The sequence below is a fragment of the Coturnix japonica genome, chromosome 4, assembly GCF_001577835.2.
Source record: "Coturnix japonica isolate 7356 chromosome 4, Coturnix japonica 2.1, whole genome shotgun sequence".
NCBI classification, from domain to species: Eukaryota; Metazoa; Chordata; class Aves; order Galliformes; family Phasianidae; genus Coturnix; species Coturnix japonica.
The window spans coordinates 15,421,803-15,439,904 of record NC_029519.1 but is presented as its reverse complement, the minus strand read 5'-3'; the positions used below and the strand labels follow the sequence as shown (position 1 = coordinate 15,439,904).

Here is an 18,102-nt window from a genome sequence, read left to right as displayed (position 1 = left end):
TCTCAGCTGTGTGATTGCATCTGCTTAGAAGGGAGAGCTGGGAGCTGCAGGCTGCTGAGTCTGAGATCACGGAGCAGGTCCTGGAAGAGATATTAAGGCACGTGGGAGACGCGGCTGTTAATGGAGCCACGCACAGGGCTCCATGCGGGCTGTGTGTGCAGTCATGCCCCGCACAGGGCTCTATCCCGGCTGTGTGTGCAGTCATGCCCCGCACAGGGCTCTATCCCGGCTGTGTGTGCACTCATGCCCCGCACAGGGCTCTATCCCGGCTGTGTGTGCACTCATACCCCGCACAGGGCTCTATGCGGGCTGTGTGTGCAGTCATGTCCCGCACAGGGCTCTATCCCGGCTGTGTGTGCAGTCATGCCCCGCACTCAGCTCCATCCCTCCGGTGTCTCCCGCCGGTTCCCGTCGCTCCGCGCCACCCGGTGGTCCTAAGCCCCGCCCCCTGCGGCGGCCCCGCCCCCTCCCGCAGCCAATGGGCGTGTGGAACGCGGCGGCGCGTTGCCGTGGCGCGCCCCCGCCCACGTGTGTTCCGCCGCCCGTATATAACGCGGCCATTTCGGCCCCGCTCCCGCCTCGCTGCCGCAGCGCCGCCTCCCCCGTCGCGTTCCGCCCGGCCTCTCCTCGCCGCCTCCCGCCATGGCCGACGCGGTCGTGTCCTTCCTCAAGGATTTCCTCGCCGGGGGGGTGGCGGCCGCCATCTCCAAGACCGCCGTCGCCCCCATCGAGCGGGTGAAGCTGCTGCTGCAGGTGAGCGGCGGGACGGGGGCGGCGGGCGTTCCAAGGTCGTCAAGGAGAGGGGGGCTGCGGGGCGGCGGGCGGGCGCTCTGACGGCGCTGCTGGTGCTGCTGGTGCTGATAGTGCTGCTGGTGCTGTGTCCCCCGCAGGTGCAGCACGCCAGCAAGCAGATCTCCGCCGACAAGCAGTACAAGGGCATCATCGACTGCGTGGTGCGCATCCCGCGCGAGCAGGGCGTCCTGTCCTTCTGGCGGGGTAACCTGGCCAACGTGATCCGGTACTTCCCCACCCAAGCGCTCAACTTCGCCTTCAAGGACAAGTACAAGCAGATCTTCCTGGGCGGCGTGGACAAGCGCACCCAGTTCTGGCGATACTTCGCGGGGAACCTGGCGTCCGGCGGCGCTGCCGGCGCTACCTCGCTCTGCTTCGTGTACCCCCTTGACTTCGCCCGGACCCGCCTGGCCGCCGACGTGGGTAAAGCCGGGGCCGACCGCGAGTTCAGCGGCCTCGGTGACTGCCTGGTGAAGATCTTCCGCTCGGATGGCCTCAAGGGCCTGTACCAGGGCTTCAACGTGTCCGTCCAGGGCATCATCATCTACAGAGCCGCCTACTTCGGCATCTACGATACCGCGAAGGGTAGGTGGGGTGGCACGGCGCTCCCGTGGAGCTGTGGGCCCTTAGCCCTGCACTGTGCGTGATGCCGGTTCGCCTGCTGATGTCACACAGAGCCTCTCTCCCGCAGGAATGCTCCCCGACCCAAAGAACACCCACATCGTGGTCAGCTGGATGATCGCTCAGTCGGTCACCGCGGTGGCCGGTTTGGTCTCCTATCCCTTCGATACAGTTCGGCGCCGCATGATGATGCAGTCCGGCCGTAAAGGAAGTAAGTCGCTCCCTCCCTCCTTGTGTTAGGGGCTGGTGGGCATCCCTGAATCAACAGCTGGCAGTGGGTCTGTGCTGGGGGCAGGAGTGTGTGCTGCCCTTCACCAAGGCCTTTAAATTCCTTCTCCTCTTGTAAACTGCAGGATATGAGGGGACTGCAGAAGCAGCTGTCAGGTGGGGGCAAATAGATTGGCTTTGTGGCATCCCTGTAAGGGGAACATGCAGGTTGGGTTTGTTCAGTAAGAAGGAATGGCAGAGCTTGCCTGAGGATGTTGAAACTCATGTCTCTGGGCTAAGAAGGGTTGTCCTTCAGTGCAGGCACGGCCTGGCTGACTGCAGTAGCTTTTGGGACTGGAAGTTTTGGTGTCTAGGAAACAGTAGCTGCCTTCTGCTCAGACTGGTCCTTCCAGTGTCTCCTGGGGGTAACACAAGCCTGGGCGATCTCATCGTCTAAAAGTAAGTCAAGAAATGGATACATGAGGTTGTACAACTGCCAGATACGTTAGGTGGGTTCTGACTTGGACTTTGGGGGTCATAGGCAGCAGGTTTCTAACACTGTCTGTTCCCACAGCTGACATAATGTACAGTGGCACTCTTGACTGCTGGCGGAAGATTGCCCGGGACGAGGGCTCCAAGGCGTTTTTCAAAGGTGCATGGTCGAATGTGCTCCGAGGAATGGGTGGTGCTTTCGTCTTAGTGCTGTATGATGAAATTAAGAAGTACACATAAGTTATTTCTTGTTCTGAAGTGGCATGTTGTAATATGTTATCTATGACCATTCATGGACTTGTATGAAAACTGTCTAGTTACTAACAGTAACGGATGATATTTATACAGGTTGGCATGGGGCAGGGACAACCTCCTGCCTCGTCTTTATCAAATCATTCCCACTGCTGGGACTCAAACATGGTTTCTATTTCAGTCACTCCTGTTTAAAGAGTACAAAGAAATAAAAATCCGATGCCAGCTTTCTTTGTCTCATGGTTGTTCTCATAGCAGCTGCAGTGTGAGGGGCCAGGGACCTCTGTGATTGTAGAGGGGGAAGGCAGAGCCCTGCATGACCCACTGACTGTGGGCTCCAGCACGTGAATGCAGTGCAGCCTGCTGAGAGAGTGTTTCCAGCCTGGTGGAGGTCAGCAGTGAGTGCTGGTGGTAACTAAGGGACATGTGCTGGCCTTGTGCCACCAGTCCTGCCTTGGGGCTGTGTGTTCCATGGGGCTGATGAAGGCTCTTTTCAGAACCTTTTCCTGCAAAGCACCCACTGGACTAAACATCTGGGGACTGGAGGGAAGTCGTAAGGAGTATCCACAGCAGCCTGGAAGAGCGGAGCTGGCGTCACATGTTCTGGCTTAGAAACTGAACTCCCTACTTGGGCATGTTAAAACTCAGCCAGAGAAAATAAGTGTGGGTAATTGCTGCTCTTTCTGCAAAGCCCCTGGCTAGGCTTGCCATTGCATGGAGGTGTTGGGCTGCTGGGTTGAGGTCAGAAGATGCCTGTCTACCTGCTGGGCCTGCCCTGCCTGCCCTGTGAGAACTAAGCTGCTCCCAGTCTCACATTTGGGGGAAATTCTTTCCCGCTGATGGGGTAATTTGGGGAAAACACACAGAGACTCAGGGATGTGTGTGGCTCGGCCTTTGCCCAGACTCCTTGGGGGACTGCAGCCCCCCAGAGCACAGCTGCCAGCTCTCCATGGAGGCTGCACTGGGCTGACTGCACTGCCTGCTGCTGCTGCTCTTTGCTTCTCTACCTGCTTGGACCTGCTCAAAGCGGTTGATCCCAATCACCAGAACTGATCTCAGCTGCTGTCCGTCCGAGGCAGGTAAACACACTTGTGCGGCAAAGGGCAGTAGTTTCTGTTACTGAAATAGAACTGGGGCTGCTGGGCACTGAGGTTATTGCTGTGTGCTGCTCAGCCCCCTGGATCTTTTGGAACACTGGTGGCAGCACAGGACCAACCTCAGCCAGTCCTGCGGGCAGGTGGGCTGCAAGCCAGGCCCTGCTTCTGCCTCCCACGGGAGCACATCACAGGAGGGCTGGGATCTTTGCTCTTGCAGGGATTCTCTTTACAAACAGCGTTTTCCTGTGAGAAGTACCGTTCTGCTTCCCCTTCGCTGGTGGCTCATGGTGGCTGAGCTCCTGCGGGGCTGCTTTCCTCTCAGCCCTTCCACCAGCAGCTGTAAATCCTGACTTATGAGCTGTTGACGCAGGCAGGCTGCCCACAGAGTGGTGGTAAATATTTGCTAGCAGCTGGGGCAGGTGCTGCATGGCACAGAGGGCTGGCAGCAGCTCAGAGCGTGGCCTGTCCTGGACAGGGAGAAGGGGCACAGGAGCAGGGCTAGAGGTGGCTTTGGGTCACACGGAGGAAATCAATACCATGACATCCACCCACAGCCAGCGTGCTGTGGGCAGAGATGATGAGCAAATCAGGCTTTGCTGTGCACAGAATAGCCAGGCGCTGGTGACACAATGGCAAGGCTGGCTTCAGTGATGGGATGGCTGGGGGTGGCCAGTGCAGCCCAATGGGTCTCTTTCAGGTAGCGTCAGAAGGTGAATCCAGTTGGCCTTAGGCTGTTCGGCCAGTGCTGTTACACAGCCACTTGCCTTGTCACCCCGAAAAGTGTTAGTGTGTATTTATTAATATCCACTGCAACAGTCCAGGGAGTCGTAGCAAGCTGTGTGCTGGCTGCTGTTACAGCCCAAGGTGAACTTTAAAGGCTCCAGAACCATTTGCCTCCTTCAGGTGGTGCCCAGCCCCATAGCTGCTGCTGGGGCTGTGTGTGGGGTGAGATTTGTGGCTGCAGCTTGCTCAGCTCACCAGTTAATCTTTTACCTCCTGTGGGAGATACTGCCCATGTTTCGTGTGCACCATGCCCACAGTGGGCAGCACTGCTGCTCAAACCCAGCAACATGCACATAGTTTGTGCCAGCTGCTGAGCAATGAGTGCTGCCTGGCAGCCCAGCTTGCACAGTGGTGGCAGGGGGACCCTACATCACTTTGAACTGAGGACTTGAACTAGGAGCCCCTGCTTCCTGTTGCTGTTATCAGATACCATCTTTTAGCTCACTTAGCTCCAGAAGTGAAACTCCAACTTGATTTAAATCATTGTGACCCAGATCTAGACAGACTCGTTAAGAAATGCATGCTAAATAATGTACCTTGTCAGAGTCTCTGTTCTGTAGCTGTTCCAGCCATACATTGCATAACTAGCGTATTAAAAATATCTAAGAGATGGTGAGGTTGGCAGAATGCTTATTTCTCTTTTTGAGCCTGTGAGAGAGCCCTGAGTTGAGGGAGGCACAGCTCTCATTGCAAAAAGGCAACAAACACCTGATGTGTGCGGCCTGGTCTAGGGAGAACCCAGGGTTAATAGTTGGTATCCAAGACAATACACACTTGAGCCATCAGCTCCTGTGTTTCTGGAAGAAGGTGCACAAGTAACACTGATCTTCAGTGGGCTTCTGTTCTTGGTGTTTCTTGAAGCAGGAAAGAGTTATGCATCCTTAATCTAAGCAGACTGAAGTTCCCCCATTGAAGGTTATCAAGTCAGATGGAAAACCTACACTAATCATAAAGAACCTTCCCTAAGAATTGTGTGAAATGCAGCATTTTGTATATTGCTTACCTGTTATATTATCATATGCAGCAGAGTAAGAACACCACAGGAAGAGTATTTTAGTTCAGATCCATTAAATGGCATTTAATCCCAAGTAACAGTGACACAGGCTGGGGGGAGTACTGTTATCACATCACAAAAGATGTAAAAGAGTACATAAAAGGATATTATTTCCCAAACGAGTTATTTTATGCACCAATTCTTAACACTGTCTTTGTCCAGGGCTGTGTCAATGTACTGAGAACAGTTTTCTTCATGTTCCACAGCTCCAACAGCTGGTGAGTTCAGAGGTGCATGTGAGCTCTGCTTTACACCATCAGCAGTCACATCAGTGCTTCCCAGCAATCTACTTATATCCTTAGAGGTGTAATACTCCGGCAGGCTTTGTTTCCAGAAGTATAAAACAGGGCTGGATTTCATGTTCTAGTAGCCAGCAATGTAACTCCATACAGCTGCAGTTTTCCAGTGTTCAACAGTGGCTAAGAATTAAAGCCACGGCCAAGCACATACTGATTACCTGCAACACCTGCCTGCTGTTCACACCCCCAGACCTCCAGAGCCATTCCAGCCTGCATTGAAATGGCGCATCTCTAAGAATGCTGCATGTTTTGGACACATTTTAAAATATCCCAATGAACAAAGCTTACTTTTGTAACGATTCTGCTGTATGGTTGACCTGTCTAATACATTTATGGGCTTCTGCTACGTTTCAAAACCATCAAAATGAAAAGACAGGTATCTAAAGGTGCACTGAACTCCCAAAGGCACCCAGCAAAGATTTTCTGACAAGTAAATGTTCTGTCTGCAGCAGCTTGCTATTGTGTAGATGTTCAGTTTCCACAGTTTCCAAAGCTATTTCAATTATCAAAATTCATAGCAGAGTTACCAACTACACCAGGGAGGTGCTCATCTTCCAAGCTGGTTGCACACACATCTTGAATGTTGCCTTTGCTGACAGACTTGCAATAACTTCTGGTAGCTTCCACTTGTCTCCAAAGACACAGCAGATGTGGAGTGCTTCATTTGAACTGGTTGTCAATCAGTGTTCCTTTCATCTTGGCTTTCTTGGCTTCCAACTCAGCCTAAGAAAATTATGACATAATAATATCTGGGAACGTTTCCTTTCAGTGCTCTAGTGAGTTGTGTTTTTCTTATCCCGACATCACAAGCTTTTCACATCACAAACAAGAGTAACTCAGTTCTTTACTGACTCCCTCCTCCCCTGCAGTACAAGGGAACTGCTTTTAAAGTCATAAAAAGACCGAGTCTAACTGCACAGGTGAGCATTTCAGAGAATCACAGAGTGGTTTGGGTTGGTTCCTACCTTCAGGATCCTTTAGGTCCAACCCGCTGCCATAGGCAGGGACAGCTCCCACTACAGCAGGCTGCTCACAGCCCCATCCAGCCTGGCCTTTAATGCTTTCAGGGAGGGGGCATCCACAGCCTCACTGGGTAACCCGTTTCAGTGTCTTACCACCCTCATGATAAAGAGCTTCCTCCTAATATCTAGTCTAAATCTACCCTCTTCCAGTTTAAAACCCCTTTCCCTTGCCCTACTGAAACCTACCCTTATTAAAACTCCCTCTTCAGCTTTCCCGTAGGCCCCCACCCTGAGATGGAAGCCGCACGCTTTTCTCCCCCCATCTATACTCTCCTGTCACAGCAAATAAGATCAACTGTGATGTTCTTTCTGCTAATTCTTCAAGACACCTTTGTGCTGGTAGCTGAGCAGTCAGATCCTCTGCTGCAGCATTAGCCTGCCCTGACACCTCACAGTAAGGACCTGCTCTGTCAAGTGGGCTTAGCAGCACAGCATTAAGGATACTCCAACTGGCTGAGCCTCAGCGCATCCCCCTCTAAAAACAAATCACTCACCAACTCCTGTAGCCTTCTTTTGCTCATTCCTTTGCGTTCCAACTGTTTCTCAATCACTTTAGCATTCTGTGCATAGGAATCTGCAATCTCCCTCTGAAACACACAGAACATTGCTTTGCAATAGCAAGCCCTGAAGTATCAACACCTCATGCAAACAGTGAGACAACAGTCAGCTCTGCCACCATGCAGACAAAACTCACTGCTTCGATCTCCTCCTCCTCTTCATCAATTGTGGAAACGGTGACAGAACTGAACTTGCCCATGTCTTTGGTCCGTTTGGTCATCATCACCTATAGATAAAAGGCAAAGCATTTTGTTTCTGGGTTTAGCGATATGATTATCAGAACCAAACTCACTGACACTTGTAGCCAAATGTTGAGAACTCCCACACCTTCTACCAATCTGACCTATTTACAAATGGAAGCTTTTAAGTGACTAAGTCTCAAAATAAGGCAAAGCCCAGATTTCCAAATGTATCTTGCTTTTCTTGTGCTGGGACTTCCAGATACAAGATACAACAACCTCTACAGTAGTGAACTTAAGGCAAAGAGGGAGAAGACCCAGAGTGGAGTTAGTGTTTACGGATCCATTTCTTTCTTCTTCTTTAATATGTGACTTGCCTTGCTCCATACTGAAAGCAGGGCCAGCCCTTTCCCTTGTAGTGCAGGTTACCTTTTTGGGAGGCTCTTGTTTCTGTGTATATATGTTGGTTTTCCCAAAGCCTTGTCCAAACTTGACCACGGCACCATCAACAATGAAGGTCACGGGCGCGTTCTTCTGTTGGTGCTGGTAGAACAGCAGCAACCCACACCTGAAATAAAGCACACCCTGCTGTGAGCAGCGCTGTGCTGTGGCACTCAGCAGAGCAGCACCATCCCCAATGGCTCGCTCACTTGCCGCATTTCTTCCTGAACTGCCGTTCGATGCCTTCAGGCCTGTGGAGAGAGACGGGACACGTCATGGCCGTGCCGTGTTACCGTGTTACCGTGTTACCGTGTTCCCGTGCTGTTCCGCTGTGCCCCGACCTTCTCAGGAACACGGTCTCCTCCTCCTCGGCGTTGCAGAACTTGTGCGCGTGTTTGGCGGCGTCGATCACCCTGGCGCGGTCCCGCGGCCTCATGGGCAGCTTCTCCAGCTGGCAGTCTGAGCACACGGACCGTCAGGACACCGATACCGACACCGGTACCGATACCGCCCCCCGCCCCGCTCACCCAGCACGAGCACCATCTGCCCGCACAGACAGTAGTAGACGTGCAGCGGCTTCTCGCCGTCGTCGTACTCCTCGCGGTCGCGGGTGTCGGAGCACACGACGGAGCGGGACACCACCTTGGGCATGGCGGCAATGGAGCACTTCCGGTATTGCCGTGCGGAACGGCGGCGCCTCGGGGTCAGCGGGAGGAGCGCTAAGATGGCGCCCGCCCAGCCGCCATGGAAGCGGCGCCATCTTGCCCGTGACGTCACGGCCCGTCCCCCCCCGCCCGCCGCGGCAGTTGGTCCGTCCCTCCGGCCCAGCCCCGCCCCTGCCTCCTCCCTCTTCCCGCGGTCCGGGCCGGCAGCGCGGCGCCATCCGGCTCCGCCTCCCCCCCCCCGCGGCCTGTTGGTAGTACGGGCCGTGCGCGCTCCCGCCCGCCGGTGCCNCGCCCCTGCCTCCTCCCTCTTCCCGCGGTCCGGGCGGGATCCCCGGCAGCAGCGCGGTGCTCGGCGCGGCCCCCGCCCCGTGTCAGTGGTACGGGCCGTGCGCGCTCCCGCCCGCCGGTGCCGCCGCCTCGCTCGGAGTTTGCTGCCGTTCCCGGTCGCCTCGTCGTCCGTCGGGCGGTGTATGAGCGATTCCTAACCCCGACTCGCCATGTCCACTCCGGCCCGTCGGCGCCTCATGCGAGACTTCAAGAGGTACCGAGGCGGCGGGCGGAGGGCGGCGGGGGGCGAGGGGGCGGGGGGCTGGGCCCCGCCGGGCGCGGAGAGGCCGCACAACATGGCGGCGGGGCAGGGCGCGCTCCGCCGATTGCGTAGCGCCGGGCCGCGCCGCCCGCCGCGGGTTACGCCGTTTGCGCAGCGGCGCCCGGCTCCGCGGCCGGGCTACGCCGAATGCGCAGGGGCGGGCGGGGGGCGGCGCGTCGCTGAGCCCGGCCCGGTGTGCCCGCACGGTGTGCCCGCAGGCTGCAGGAGGATCCCCCGGCTGGGGTGAGCGGGGCCCCCTCCGAGAACAACATCATGGTGTGGAACGCCGTCATCTTCGGGTGAGTGCACGGCGCGGGGGGGCGGGCGCGGGGCCGGCCGGGCAGCGCCGTAACGCTGTGATCTGCTTCTTCTACACGCAGGCCCGAGGGGACGCCATTCGAGGACGGTGAGTAAATGCGGGGGGACGGTGGGAGCTGCGGCTGCAGGAGGGGGGACGGGAGGGGGCGAGGTTTGACCTACGGGGCTGTGAGCAGCACTCGGTGCTACGGGATGCGTTTAACAGGGGATAATAGCACACGGGGCACTAGTGGGAACGTTCCTTCTGACGTTTCAGTGCTTTGCCTGTGAGTCCCGTGCAGACAGAATCCTGTGTTGGCATCTGTGGTGTTCAGCTGCAATCAGTGGTACCCGGGGTTAAAGGTTAGAAGCAGCTTTTAGCTTCTATAGCTGCCTCCACATAACCTGACCCAGGCCTTCTCTAGGCAGCTTCTGTTTGGCTTTGATGCCTCTTCCAGCCTTACTGATGTTATGAACACCTTAGCATCACTGTGAGAACTCGTCAGACGTGAAATGCTGTTTAAATGAAATCAAGGATGCGTTTTTTAAGATACTTTGGGTGCAGGCTGTAATTAATCCTAGATCTCTGTGACTCACGCCAAGAATATAAGCAAAACTTCTCAACTCTTACATTGTTCTTGGTTAGTTTCTTCTTTATTCCTGGGTGAGCATCTGAAGTTCCAGATGTTTTCTGTGAGGTGAGTTGGAAGAAGGATTAAAGGTCCTTTAATCCAACCTCCCTGCTATAGACAGGAAAGCTTAGGGTTGAGGGCTCCCTTAAGTTTCCCTGAGGGAGGCCTGGCCTCCTGGTGCTCTGCTTCTCCCAGTGATCTGCTGTCTGGGTGCACAGAGGCCTCTGCTTGCAGCATGGTAAAGCACAGGTTGTTGCTGTGCTCAGTCTCTTCCAGTGCTACATGAGTTTAACAGATGATATAATGGCTTTTTTTTCCCCACATATTTCAACCTCATTGCAGTAGGTTGGAGGCCGCTGTAGAGATTTGTGCTGGTGTGATTTGTCTGTGCTTGGGTAGCATCGTGTCTTTTAAACTTCAAGCACCTTGTGCTCACAGCAGCCTGAAGTCCAGGCAGACACCTGAGTATTGCTCCTGCTGTCCTATTGCTTTGGCTGATCTTATCACCTTGGTGTGTGAAGGGCTGCTGTATTCTTAGCAGAGGAGTGTGTGTTTTTCACAGTGCAATCTCAGGAAAGCAGATCATGTTTGTCACTGTTTCTCTGGGACATACCTTAAGTTGTGCTAGATAACAAAGTGCTGGGTGGAACCCGGAGATACAACACTGCTGGTGCCTGCTCTGCGTTTTCCCTTTGGTGAGAGAACTGGTGGTAGTGCAGTTCAGATGCAACTGAGCTTTATGTAGACTTATTTATAGTACAGTGCTGTTATTTGGGCTTGTTTTGTTCATGCCCTTGTGGATCCAAGTTACACTGGAGTTCTGTAACCCTTCTTTATCAGGGCAGTGCACTTCTTGTTTTTAATCTCTGGGTACTACTGTAAGACTTGAGGTTGTGAAAGTATCTATGATTCTATAAAAGCAGGCTGTGAAAAATGTCAGGTGTTGTAGCTTTAATAATTTCACCATTGTGGGAATTGCTCTTCATCCTTGTTCTGGTGAGTCCCTTTTTCAGTCTCAGCTCCTGAGGTTTCATAGCTCTGCCTGAACTAAAAGCCCTGAGCTCAAATGCATGTTTACATGCTGTGCAAAATGCTGATAACAACCCTCCCTTCCTTCCACCTCCAGACATTTGAGGTGTCTTCACAACTGAAGGATGACTTGGCCTGTGAGCAACTGCTAATTTAGATCAGCAGCAAAACTTCCAGCTCCTGCTTTGAAAGCACTGAGTGGCAGATGCCTGCTGTAGGAATTCAAGGATGTTTATCTTGCCTTTACCTTATTACTTAAAATCTGTGTGCTTGTGTCACGTGAACTGGTAATGTTGCCCCCGTGACGGAAACCCAGGCTCCCCCAAACCCTACAGACCCATTTCTTTGAAGCTGAATTTGATGCTGTGGTTAGCACAGGATTCCTGGCTTGAGGAGAGTTAAGTAACAGCTATTGCAGTATCCTGTCTTCCTGTCATTATGCAGGCAGCTTGGGCAGAGAAAGCAATGTGTTTGCTCTCGGTATGGTTTGTTACCAAAGGAATATGGGTTCAGTATCCTCAGGTGGGAGAGGCAGGGACTGTTGTGGTGTTATAGGCACTAATATGGAGGAGCTTGGCAGGGCCACGGGCACTGCAGGGCCGGGCACGGGGCTTGGAGGAGCCTCCTCTGATCTAAGGCAGGAGAAACAGATGGATGAGGTAAGTGCAGAACAGACGTGGGAACATTCAGGGATGAGGACGATCCCAGCATTTGTAGGATGACAGCGAATACAAAAATCTTTGTTCTAAAATTGGCTGTCAGGAAACGGTTGGAAGAATCACTAGCTGAAAGCTGTGAAGGTAGTGGCACTGTGGCCAGTGAAGGAGTCATCCCAGCAGTGTGCTGTCATACCTAATTCCACTCGTGTGAGTGACCCCGGGCTGCTGTTCACTGAGTCTTTGGAGCTGTCTGCTAACAGAGCTCAGCACTGAAGGCTGTTGGAGGTTGCAGGAGTTCTTTCAAAGAGCCATTGCTGCTGGGATCTTGACTTTGAGTCAGGAGATAGTCCAGCTGGAAAGTGTCCATCCACTCACTTGAGCTGGTGTTAAAAGTAATGCTGTCCTCTCCATACTGAGATGGATGGCTTCCCTGTTTTTAGTTGTTTTAAATAGATTCTCAGACAGATCAGACTGCCCTAGATTTGTTCTTTGGCCATCTTCTCTGTCTCTTCCTCATCTGCTTCAATAGGTTTTCTAAAATAGCATTCATTTTCTTGAGTAAATTTACTCAACTTCGTTATTTGATGGTTTGGGCTTGATTTTTACCCTGCTTACTTAGTCAGTCTTCCACAGAAGTGCCTGCTTTATTATCTCCTGAAGAAGGTAATGCGAAGCAGAGCTGGGACACAGTACTTGGGAGTTCCTCTTGTCTTTGGTTCTAAAGCTCTCATGTCACCAAGGCTGTGCTTTGTGGGGAAGGGAGGTACGAGGGATGTCTGCAGCTGGCAGGTTGGTACAGACCTTGTAGCCTGTTTTTCAGGCTGCTCTCAAATCTGTCTCTGTGCCTCCGGATTAGCAAGAGTAAAACTTGAAAGCCTCACTGCAGGCTTCCACTTAATTGAGTGATCTTAATGCACAGACTTTTCCTGTTTGGAAAACTGTGTTGTTCTTATTGTTCCTTTTGCTTTCCAATAGGGTGACGTGCTGTTGGCTCTCTGCTCCTGTGTTGTTGGGCTCCTAATAAAAATAGCAAACAGGCAAAAACTTGTTTTTAGGCAGCTGAGACTTCCCACTGCACAGAACTGTTCCACTTGGAGCTGCACAGAAAGCTCTCAGCACCTGTACTGACTTCATATGCAAACTGGAACATCAGGGCCATGACCTTTGTTATAGTTTATAGCCTTACAAAGGAGGATTCCCCAGTAAATCCTGCAGTTCCTTACTGATCTGTAAAAAGGGAAAGAGGTCAGACTTGTGATTGTCAGATTGCCACAGCCTGAAGAGAAGGGCTAAAATCAGTCAGGTCAGTGCATTGCTAAGACTGGTTGGTCTGGGACTTAATAAGCCATTCCCAAAGGAAGGGTAGAACGTCTAGTAAGAATGCTGCTTGCAATGCTGCTTGCTTAACACTATGACCTCAATACCTGATTAGAAAAACAAACAACCTTCAAATCTAAGCATCTTTCAGCAGTGACAGGAGGAACTCCCATAGCAGAGAGAAGCAGCAGCGTAGGAGTCAGCAGTCTGCACTCTGCACCCAGCAATGGATTCACAAGCAGAGCTGTATCTGTTTATGATTATATGGGAATGATTCTTGGTCATCTCGTGTAAATTTGTCCCAAATAAAGCTAATGTATTTCTCTTTCAACTCCAGGAACGTTCAAACTTACAATAGAATTCACAGAAGAATATCCAAATAAGCCACCTACCGTTAGATTTGTCTCTAAAATGTTTCATCCAAATGGTAAGTACTTACACAGTACATTTAATTGTAGCTTTCTGTAAGAGCTGCAGAAATACACTATAATAATAAAAGTTTCCACTGTCTAACAAGCACAATTTCAGTGTGTGGCTCCATGGAGGTGACTGTGTGAGCTGTGCTCAGGCTTGAGATGATCGGAAGATGCCTCTCAGCCTGCAGGTGGTGCAGCACGGTATTAGGAGGCTCCTGAGTGCTCTGAGGGAAGGTTCTTGTAGAGCTGTCATGAAACTCGGCATTGACTGCTGTGGATGGATTCTGGGGAAACCTTATATGTAAACAGCTCTTTTTTTAGCGTTCCCTATTTGGATCGCATGTGGAAAGCTTAACATTTTTGCCTTCAATCTCTTGGTGGTTTCATTTTTCCATAGCGGTGGCTGCAGTGCCACAGAGAATCTTGGCACTGAGGAATAAGCAGGGTTTGAGCTTTGTCGCTGACAGCTGCCTCCAGCATTCAGCCTCATCTCCTACGTGCAGGCCTGTCTGTTGATTTCAGTCTGTCACACAGCACCGGCTTCTGTCCTGTTTGTCAGTATATGGGTTTTCAGGATCAGACAATACTGGTAAAAAACTGAGAAGCTATACAACGTACAGTTCTGTTCTAAGCCATTCTTGTTGAACCTTTTCTAGTCTATGCAGATGGTAGTATATGTCTGGATATTCTTCAGAATCGCTGGAGTCCAACTTACGATGTCTCTTCCATCTTAACATCCATACAGGTAAAAAGATTTCTGCGTGAAAAGGCAGAATTAAATTAGGTTGGGCTTTTTTGTTTGTTTGTTTTAAATAAACTACTCAAGAAAAGCATTGCTGGCTCCTCTGAGCCAGTAGAGGAGCTAAATATTGGTATATTTTAAGTATGAATACCCTGTGTAAATTAACCAGCCTTAGAGATGCTCAGAGGTTGCTGAAGGTGTCCAGCTCCGGATTGCAGTGCTGAGAGCAAGACTGAAAGCTTGCAGTAACTTCCTTACAACTGGAGCAATGCAGTGTGCCCTGCCTTTGTCTAGATGAACTTCTGCCCCATTACTAATGTGGATGGTCTAGAGAATATATTGCAGAGACTGTGTACTGCCACGTGCCTGAGCATCTGTTCTTTTTGCAGTCTCTGTTGGATGAGCCAAATCCAAACAGTCCAGCAAACAGCCAGGCAGCTCAACTATACCAAGAGAATAAGCGGGAATATGAAAAACGGGTTTCTGCAATAGTAGAACAGAGTTGGCGTGATTGTTGACCCAGGATGATGCAAATGAACACTCTGGTGATGAGGAAAGTATATGAAGTGTCTGAGTCATCTTCCTCCGAGCATCACTGCATTTACTTTGAAAGCAGAATAGCTGTTGTGCCGTTGCCACCCTCCCTTGCTGAAGCTTCTTCTCCTTGGACATAATAAAGCACCCACTTTGAAGTCAAATGTACTGTACTTGGGTTACTTGCAAAAGAATTACTGACGCTGAATTCATTTTCTGTGGTCCCTCTCCAGTCTTAGGGCAGTATTGTGCATTTCTGTAGTGTACACTAAGCTTTTAATTGTAATTGTGTTATACACAGTGATGCTTATGTGTAGCTTGACAAAAAGGGATGTTTATATACATACACATTTTTTAACTGATATTACTAAAGTGCTGATCTGTCCAGGCTGGTCATTTACTATTGCTTTAGACTCCACTACGTTTGTAAAGTGAAGAAGTAACGTTTTTTTGTTCTTCATCTGTACTGGTTTACCAACTCTGAACTAGTTTGTAAGGATGTCACTTCTACGCTTCACAGGTGAGATTTATGTACAGATGTACATAAATCACTTCAGGTGTGGTACTTTGATCTTTACTCGGGGTGAGAAATAAAACCTCTTGATTTATTATTATGATTTTTTAAGTGAAGCAGTGTGTTAAGGGCCATGCTATGGAGGCTGCTCCACTGTGTTTCTGTAGTGCTGTCACTGAGGCGTTATGGACAAAAGCAGATAGAGCTGCGGTACTCTGAGTTCAAGCCCTTCCATATTAAGGAAGAGGTAAAACCCGAAGTGTTCCAGAGGTGGAATTATTCTCCTTTTAGTGTTTTCTTCCCTCCCCTTATCTTTATCGGAGAAAGATATTTGGTATCCAGCTTTGCCTTGTGGAAAGTCTGAATAAAGTACGGGGTAGGCACTTCAGTCTCTGCAGTTCCCAATCTTTGTAGTTTACCGTGGTTTATGTGAGCTACTGCTGCATGCTTGAGTTTAGTTTCTCTTCACTTTTATCAAAGTATTTTTTCAACTCTGAGAAAACAGTTGTTAAGTCCAGACTCACTTTTTGTACGGCTAAGTTTGTACATTTGGATACAGTTCCTTAAGCAGCAGTGTGGGATGAAACCTACAATTGTGTTGTCCGATGTTCCAGTGTCTTTTGTGTGCACATTGGTTTGTTAGTTAACAAGTATAACTTTGCACAAGTAACCCATGTAAGAAACTGTACATTTTCCAAAACTTGTAAATAAAGTGTAACCTTAATGCTTATTGTATAAATAGGCAAGAGGTGTCCAACTGTGCTTATTCTGACACAGCAGGAGGGCCAACTTGTAGCAGCTTCCAAGTGTTTGGGGCAGGAGCCGTGCTTGGGCTGAGCTTTATGTTCCCAATGCAGATACAAAATGAGCCCTTCCAGGTGGAGGAAGAACAAAAAGCTCAGACGACATCACTCCTAGGAATAAGCTGTTGCAAAAAAGCCTGCAATGGTATGTTAGTAACAATAGTTTACAAGGCTCAGTAACTGACATGAGAATCGTGCTTCTACTCTGCCTGTCTTATGAAGAGAACGTGATGATAATGACTGGCATCTAACAAAAGCCAGTAGCTGTACTGCTCCTCAGCTCCACAAATAGACAGCCTGACAAGTTATTAAAAGATTAATCAGGCATTAGCCCATTTCTGTGACAACACTTCACACACCAGGCAGGCCTCCTGCCTTGCATAGGGCAGCCTTTCACCACTGCAGCTGTGTGTATTGATGCTTGCTAGCTTTCCTAAAGGTCTGTCTAAGCTGAACCCTTGTAATTGCTACTTAGCAATGTCAAGAAGCCAACTACAGGAGGTAGAGATGTGGTCATTAAATTTCATGCATAGGGCTAGAGCTGATAGGCCCTTAGGAGTGTGTCTGGACAGAGTATATCTGGCTTGAGTGATCTTGATTCTTAAGCATCTGTGTGCAAAATTTGCCCAAATCAAGAGCCAGTCAAACAACCATCTCGTGTAACACTGGTGTGGAATATCCCCAACACCTGGGAAGACTGAAGCCAGCAAAAGGCATGAGAGAGATCTTGGCCATTTCCCCATACCCAATGTAACTACTGCCTTTACAAGCAGAAACCTTTCTGAATGGCTCACATTAATCTCATAGTATCACCCGCACTGCTCCCTCTATTTTTCTATGTCTTGCTGCTCACTAAAAACCAGGACGGCATCAGCCCTAAGGCAGCCAGAAATGAAAAACCTCACCTTTACCACTTTCCTACACAAGTCCTTAATCCACTACATTTCAAACCATACAGTGCTGGTTCCAGGAAGCTCACGAGCCCCATCAACACAGGCGATGGAGCAGAGAGCAATTGCTAAGAGTCACCAAAAATACTTCACTAATCCAAATAGGAAGCAACAGAAGTCAGACACAGAGGTACCCCACCATGCAAAGATTTATGGCCATGAGTCAGGGATGCTGCCCAGCAGAGAAAACAGTATCACCTTGTACAGACTCACTGCTGGTAACTGCAGAGGTATCACACATCCTGCCCCTCTTCCCACGCTGTTCAGCAGAAAGACTTCTCAGCCCAACACTGCCCGGGGGCTCCTGCTACTTTTCCTGGTTGCACTGAGCTTGAGGGACCTTCTGCAGAACCAAGCTGGGGAGAGGGAGCTGCACTCCTGCCCGCAGGAACACTCAGAAGTACCAGGCTGCTTACACACTCCTACACCGCCATCTGCTATAACCCAGCACCCTGGGAGCTGGATCCAGAAGCAGAATGCACAATGCACATATATAAAAACCCTCTCAGAATTTTCTGCATCATCCCTCAAAAACAGCAGCAGGCTTTTATTGTAGGTGCCCAAGCTGAAACCACCTGAAGACACAAACAGATGCTCTCTCCGTCCCATGCGAGTCTTACCTTTAAGTGAGGTCTTCCAGGAGAACCTCCTCCTTCTCACTGTTTGGCTGATCCCTCCCAATGCACATCTCTAGGATCTGCTCCATCAGTGGGGGTCAGTCACCCAGAGCCAGGTATTAAAAAAACAACAGTGTCAGAAATGAAAACACAACGTGAAGAAATGAAGAGGCAAATATGGGAAGTAAGCAAAAGCAAGAGCTGAGGCATAAGCCAACAGGAGAACGGGCAAGGAGTTAAAGTACTAGGATTGGTTTTACCAGCTGCCCTTGCACAAAGAATCAGGTGACAGGTGACAGAAGAACAGCATCTCTAGGCCAACCTCCCCCTTAGCTCTTCCAAGCTCCCTGCCTGACCTCCCTGCTTTCCATGGTGGGCACAGCTCCATTTCTCAGCCCTGCTGGAGGTTCGGCACAGGCATGAGGAGCACTCCAGACTCCAGCACCAACCCGATGCCAAACCTGCACCATACTTCAGAGCAACGCAACCATTCGCCTGTGGATCGCCCTTGACATAACACAAGCAGAGGTACAATAACAGA

General features: G+C 50.6%; 3 protein-coding genes across 3 annotated transcripts; 2 read left to right on the top strand and 1 right to left on the bottom strand.

Moving 5' to 3' along the window:
* Nucleotides 1-544: 544 nt before the first annotated feature.
* SLC25A5 (solute carrier family 25 member 5) lies at nt 545-2,594 on the top strand. Its single transcript, XM_015860805.2, has 4 exons — nt 545-753; nt 891-1,377; nt 1,484-1,624; nt 2,195-2,594. Exons 1-4 carry the CDS (start codon nt 643-645, stop codon nt 2,350-2,352), a joined length of 897 nt encoding a protein of 298 aa, XP_015716291.1. The 5' UTR covers nt 545-642; the 3' UTR covers nt 2,353-2,594.
* Nucleotides 2,595-5,295: 2,701 nt separating this feature from the next.
* Nucleotides 5,296-8,537, bottom strand: C4HXorf56 (chromosome 4 CXorf56 homolog). Its single transcript, XM_015860807.2, has 7 exons — nt 8,325-8,537; nt 8,139-8,256; nt 8,007-8,048; nt 7,786-7,924; nt 7,314-7,403; nt 7,114-7,206; nt 5,296-6,320 (listed from the first exon to the last, which is right to left on the bottom strand). Exons 1-7 carry the CDS (start codon nt 8,446-8,448, stop codon nt 6,258-6,260), a joined length of 669 nt encoding a protein of 222 aa, XP_015716293.1. The 5' UTR covers nt 8,449-8,537; the 3' UTR covers nt 5,296-6,257.
* A 240-nt stretch (nt 8,538-8,777) lies between these two features.
* Nucleotides 8,778-15,937, top strand: UBE2A (ubiquitin conjugating enzyme E2 A). The gene is made up of 6 exons (XM_015860716.1): nt 8,778-9,003; nt 9,270-9,350; nt 9,432-9,457; nt 13,323-13,412; nt 14,058-14,146; nt 14,533-15,937. The coding sequence occupies exons 1-6, from the start codon at nt 8,960-8,962 to the stop codon at nt 14,659-14,661; spliced, it is 459 nt and encodes a 152-aa protein (XP_015716202.1). The 5' UTR covers nt 8,778-8,959; the 3' UTR covers nt 14,662-15,937.
* The last annotated feature ends 2,165 nt before the right edge of the window (nt 15,938-18,102 follow it).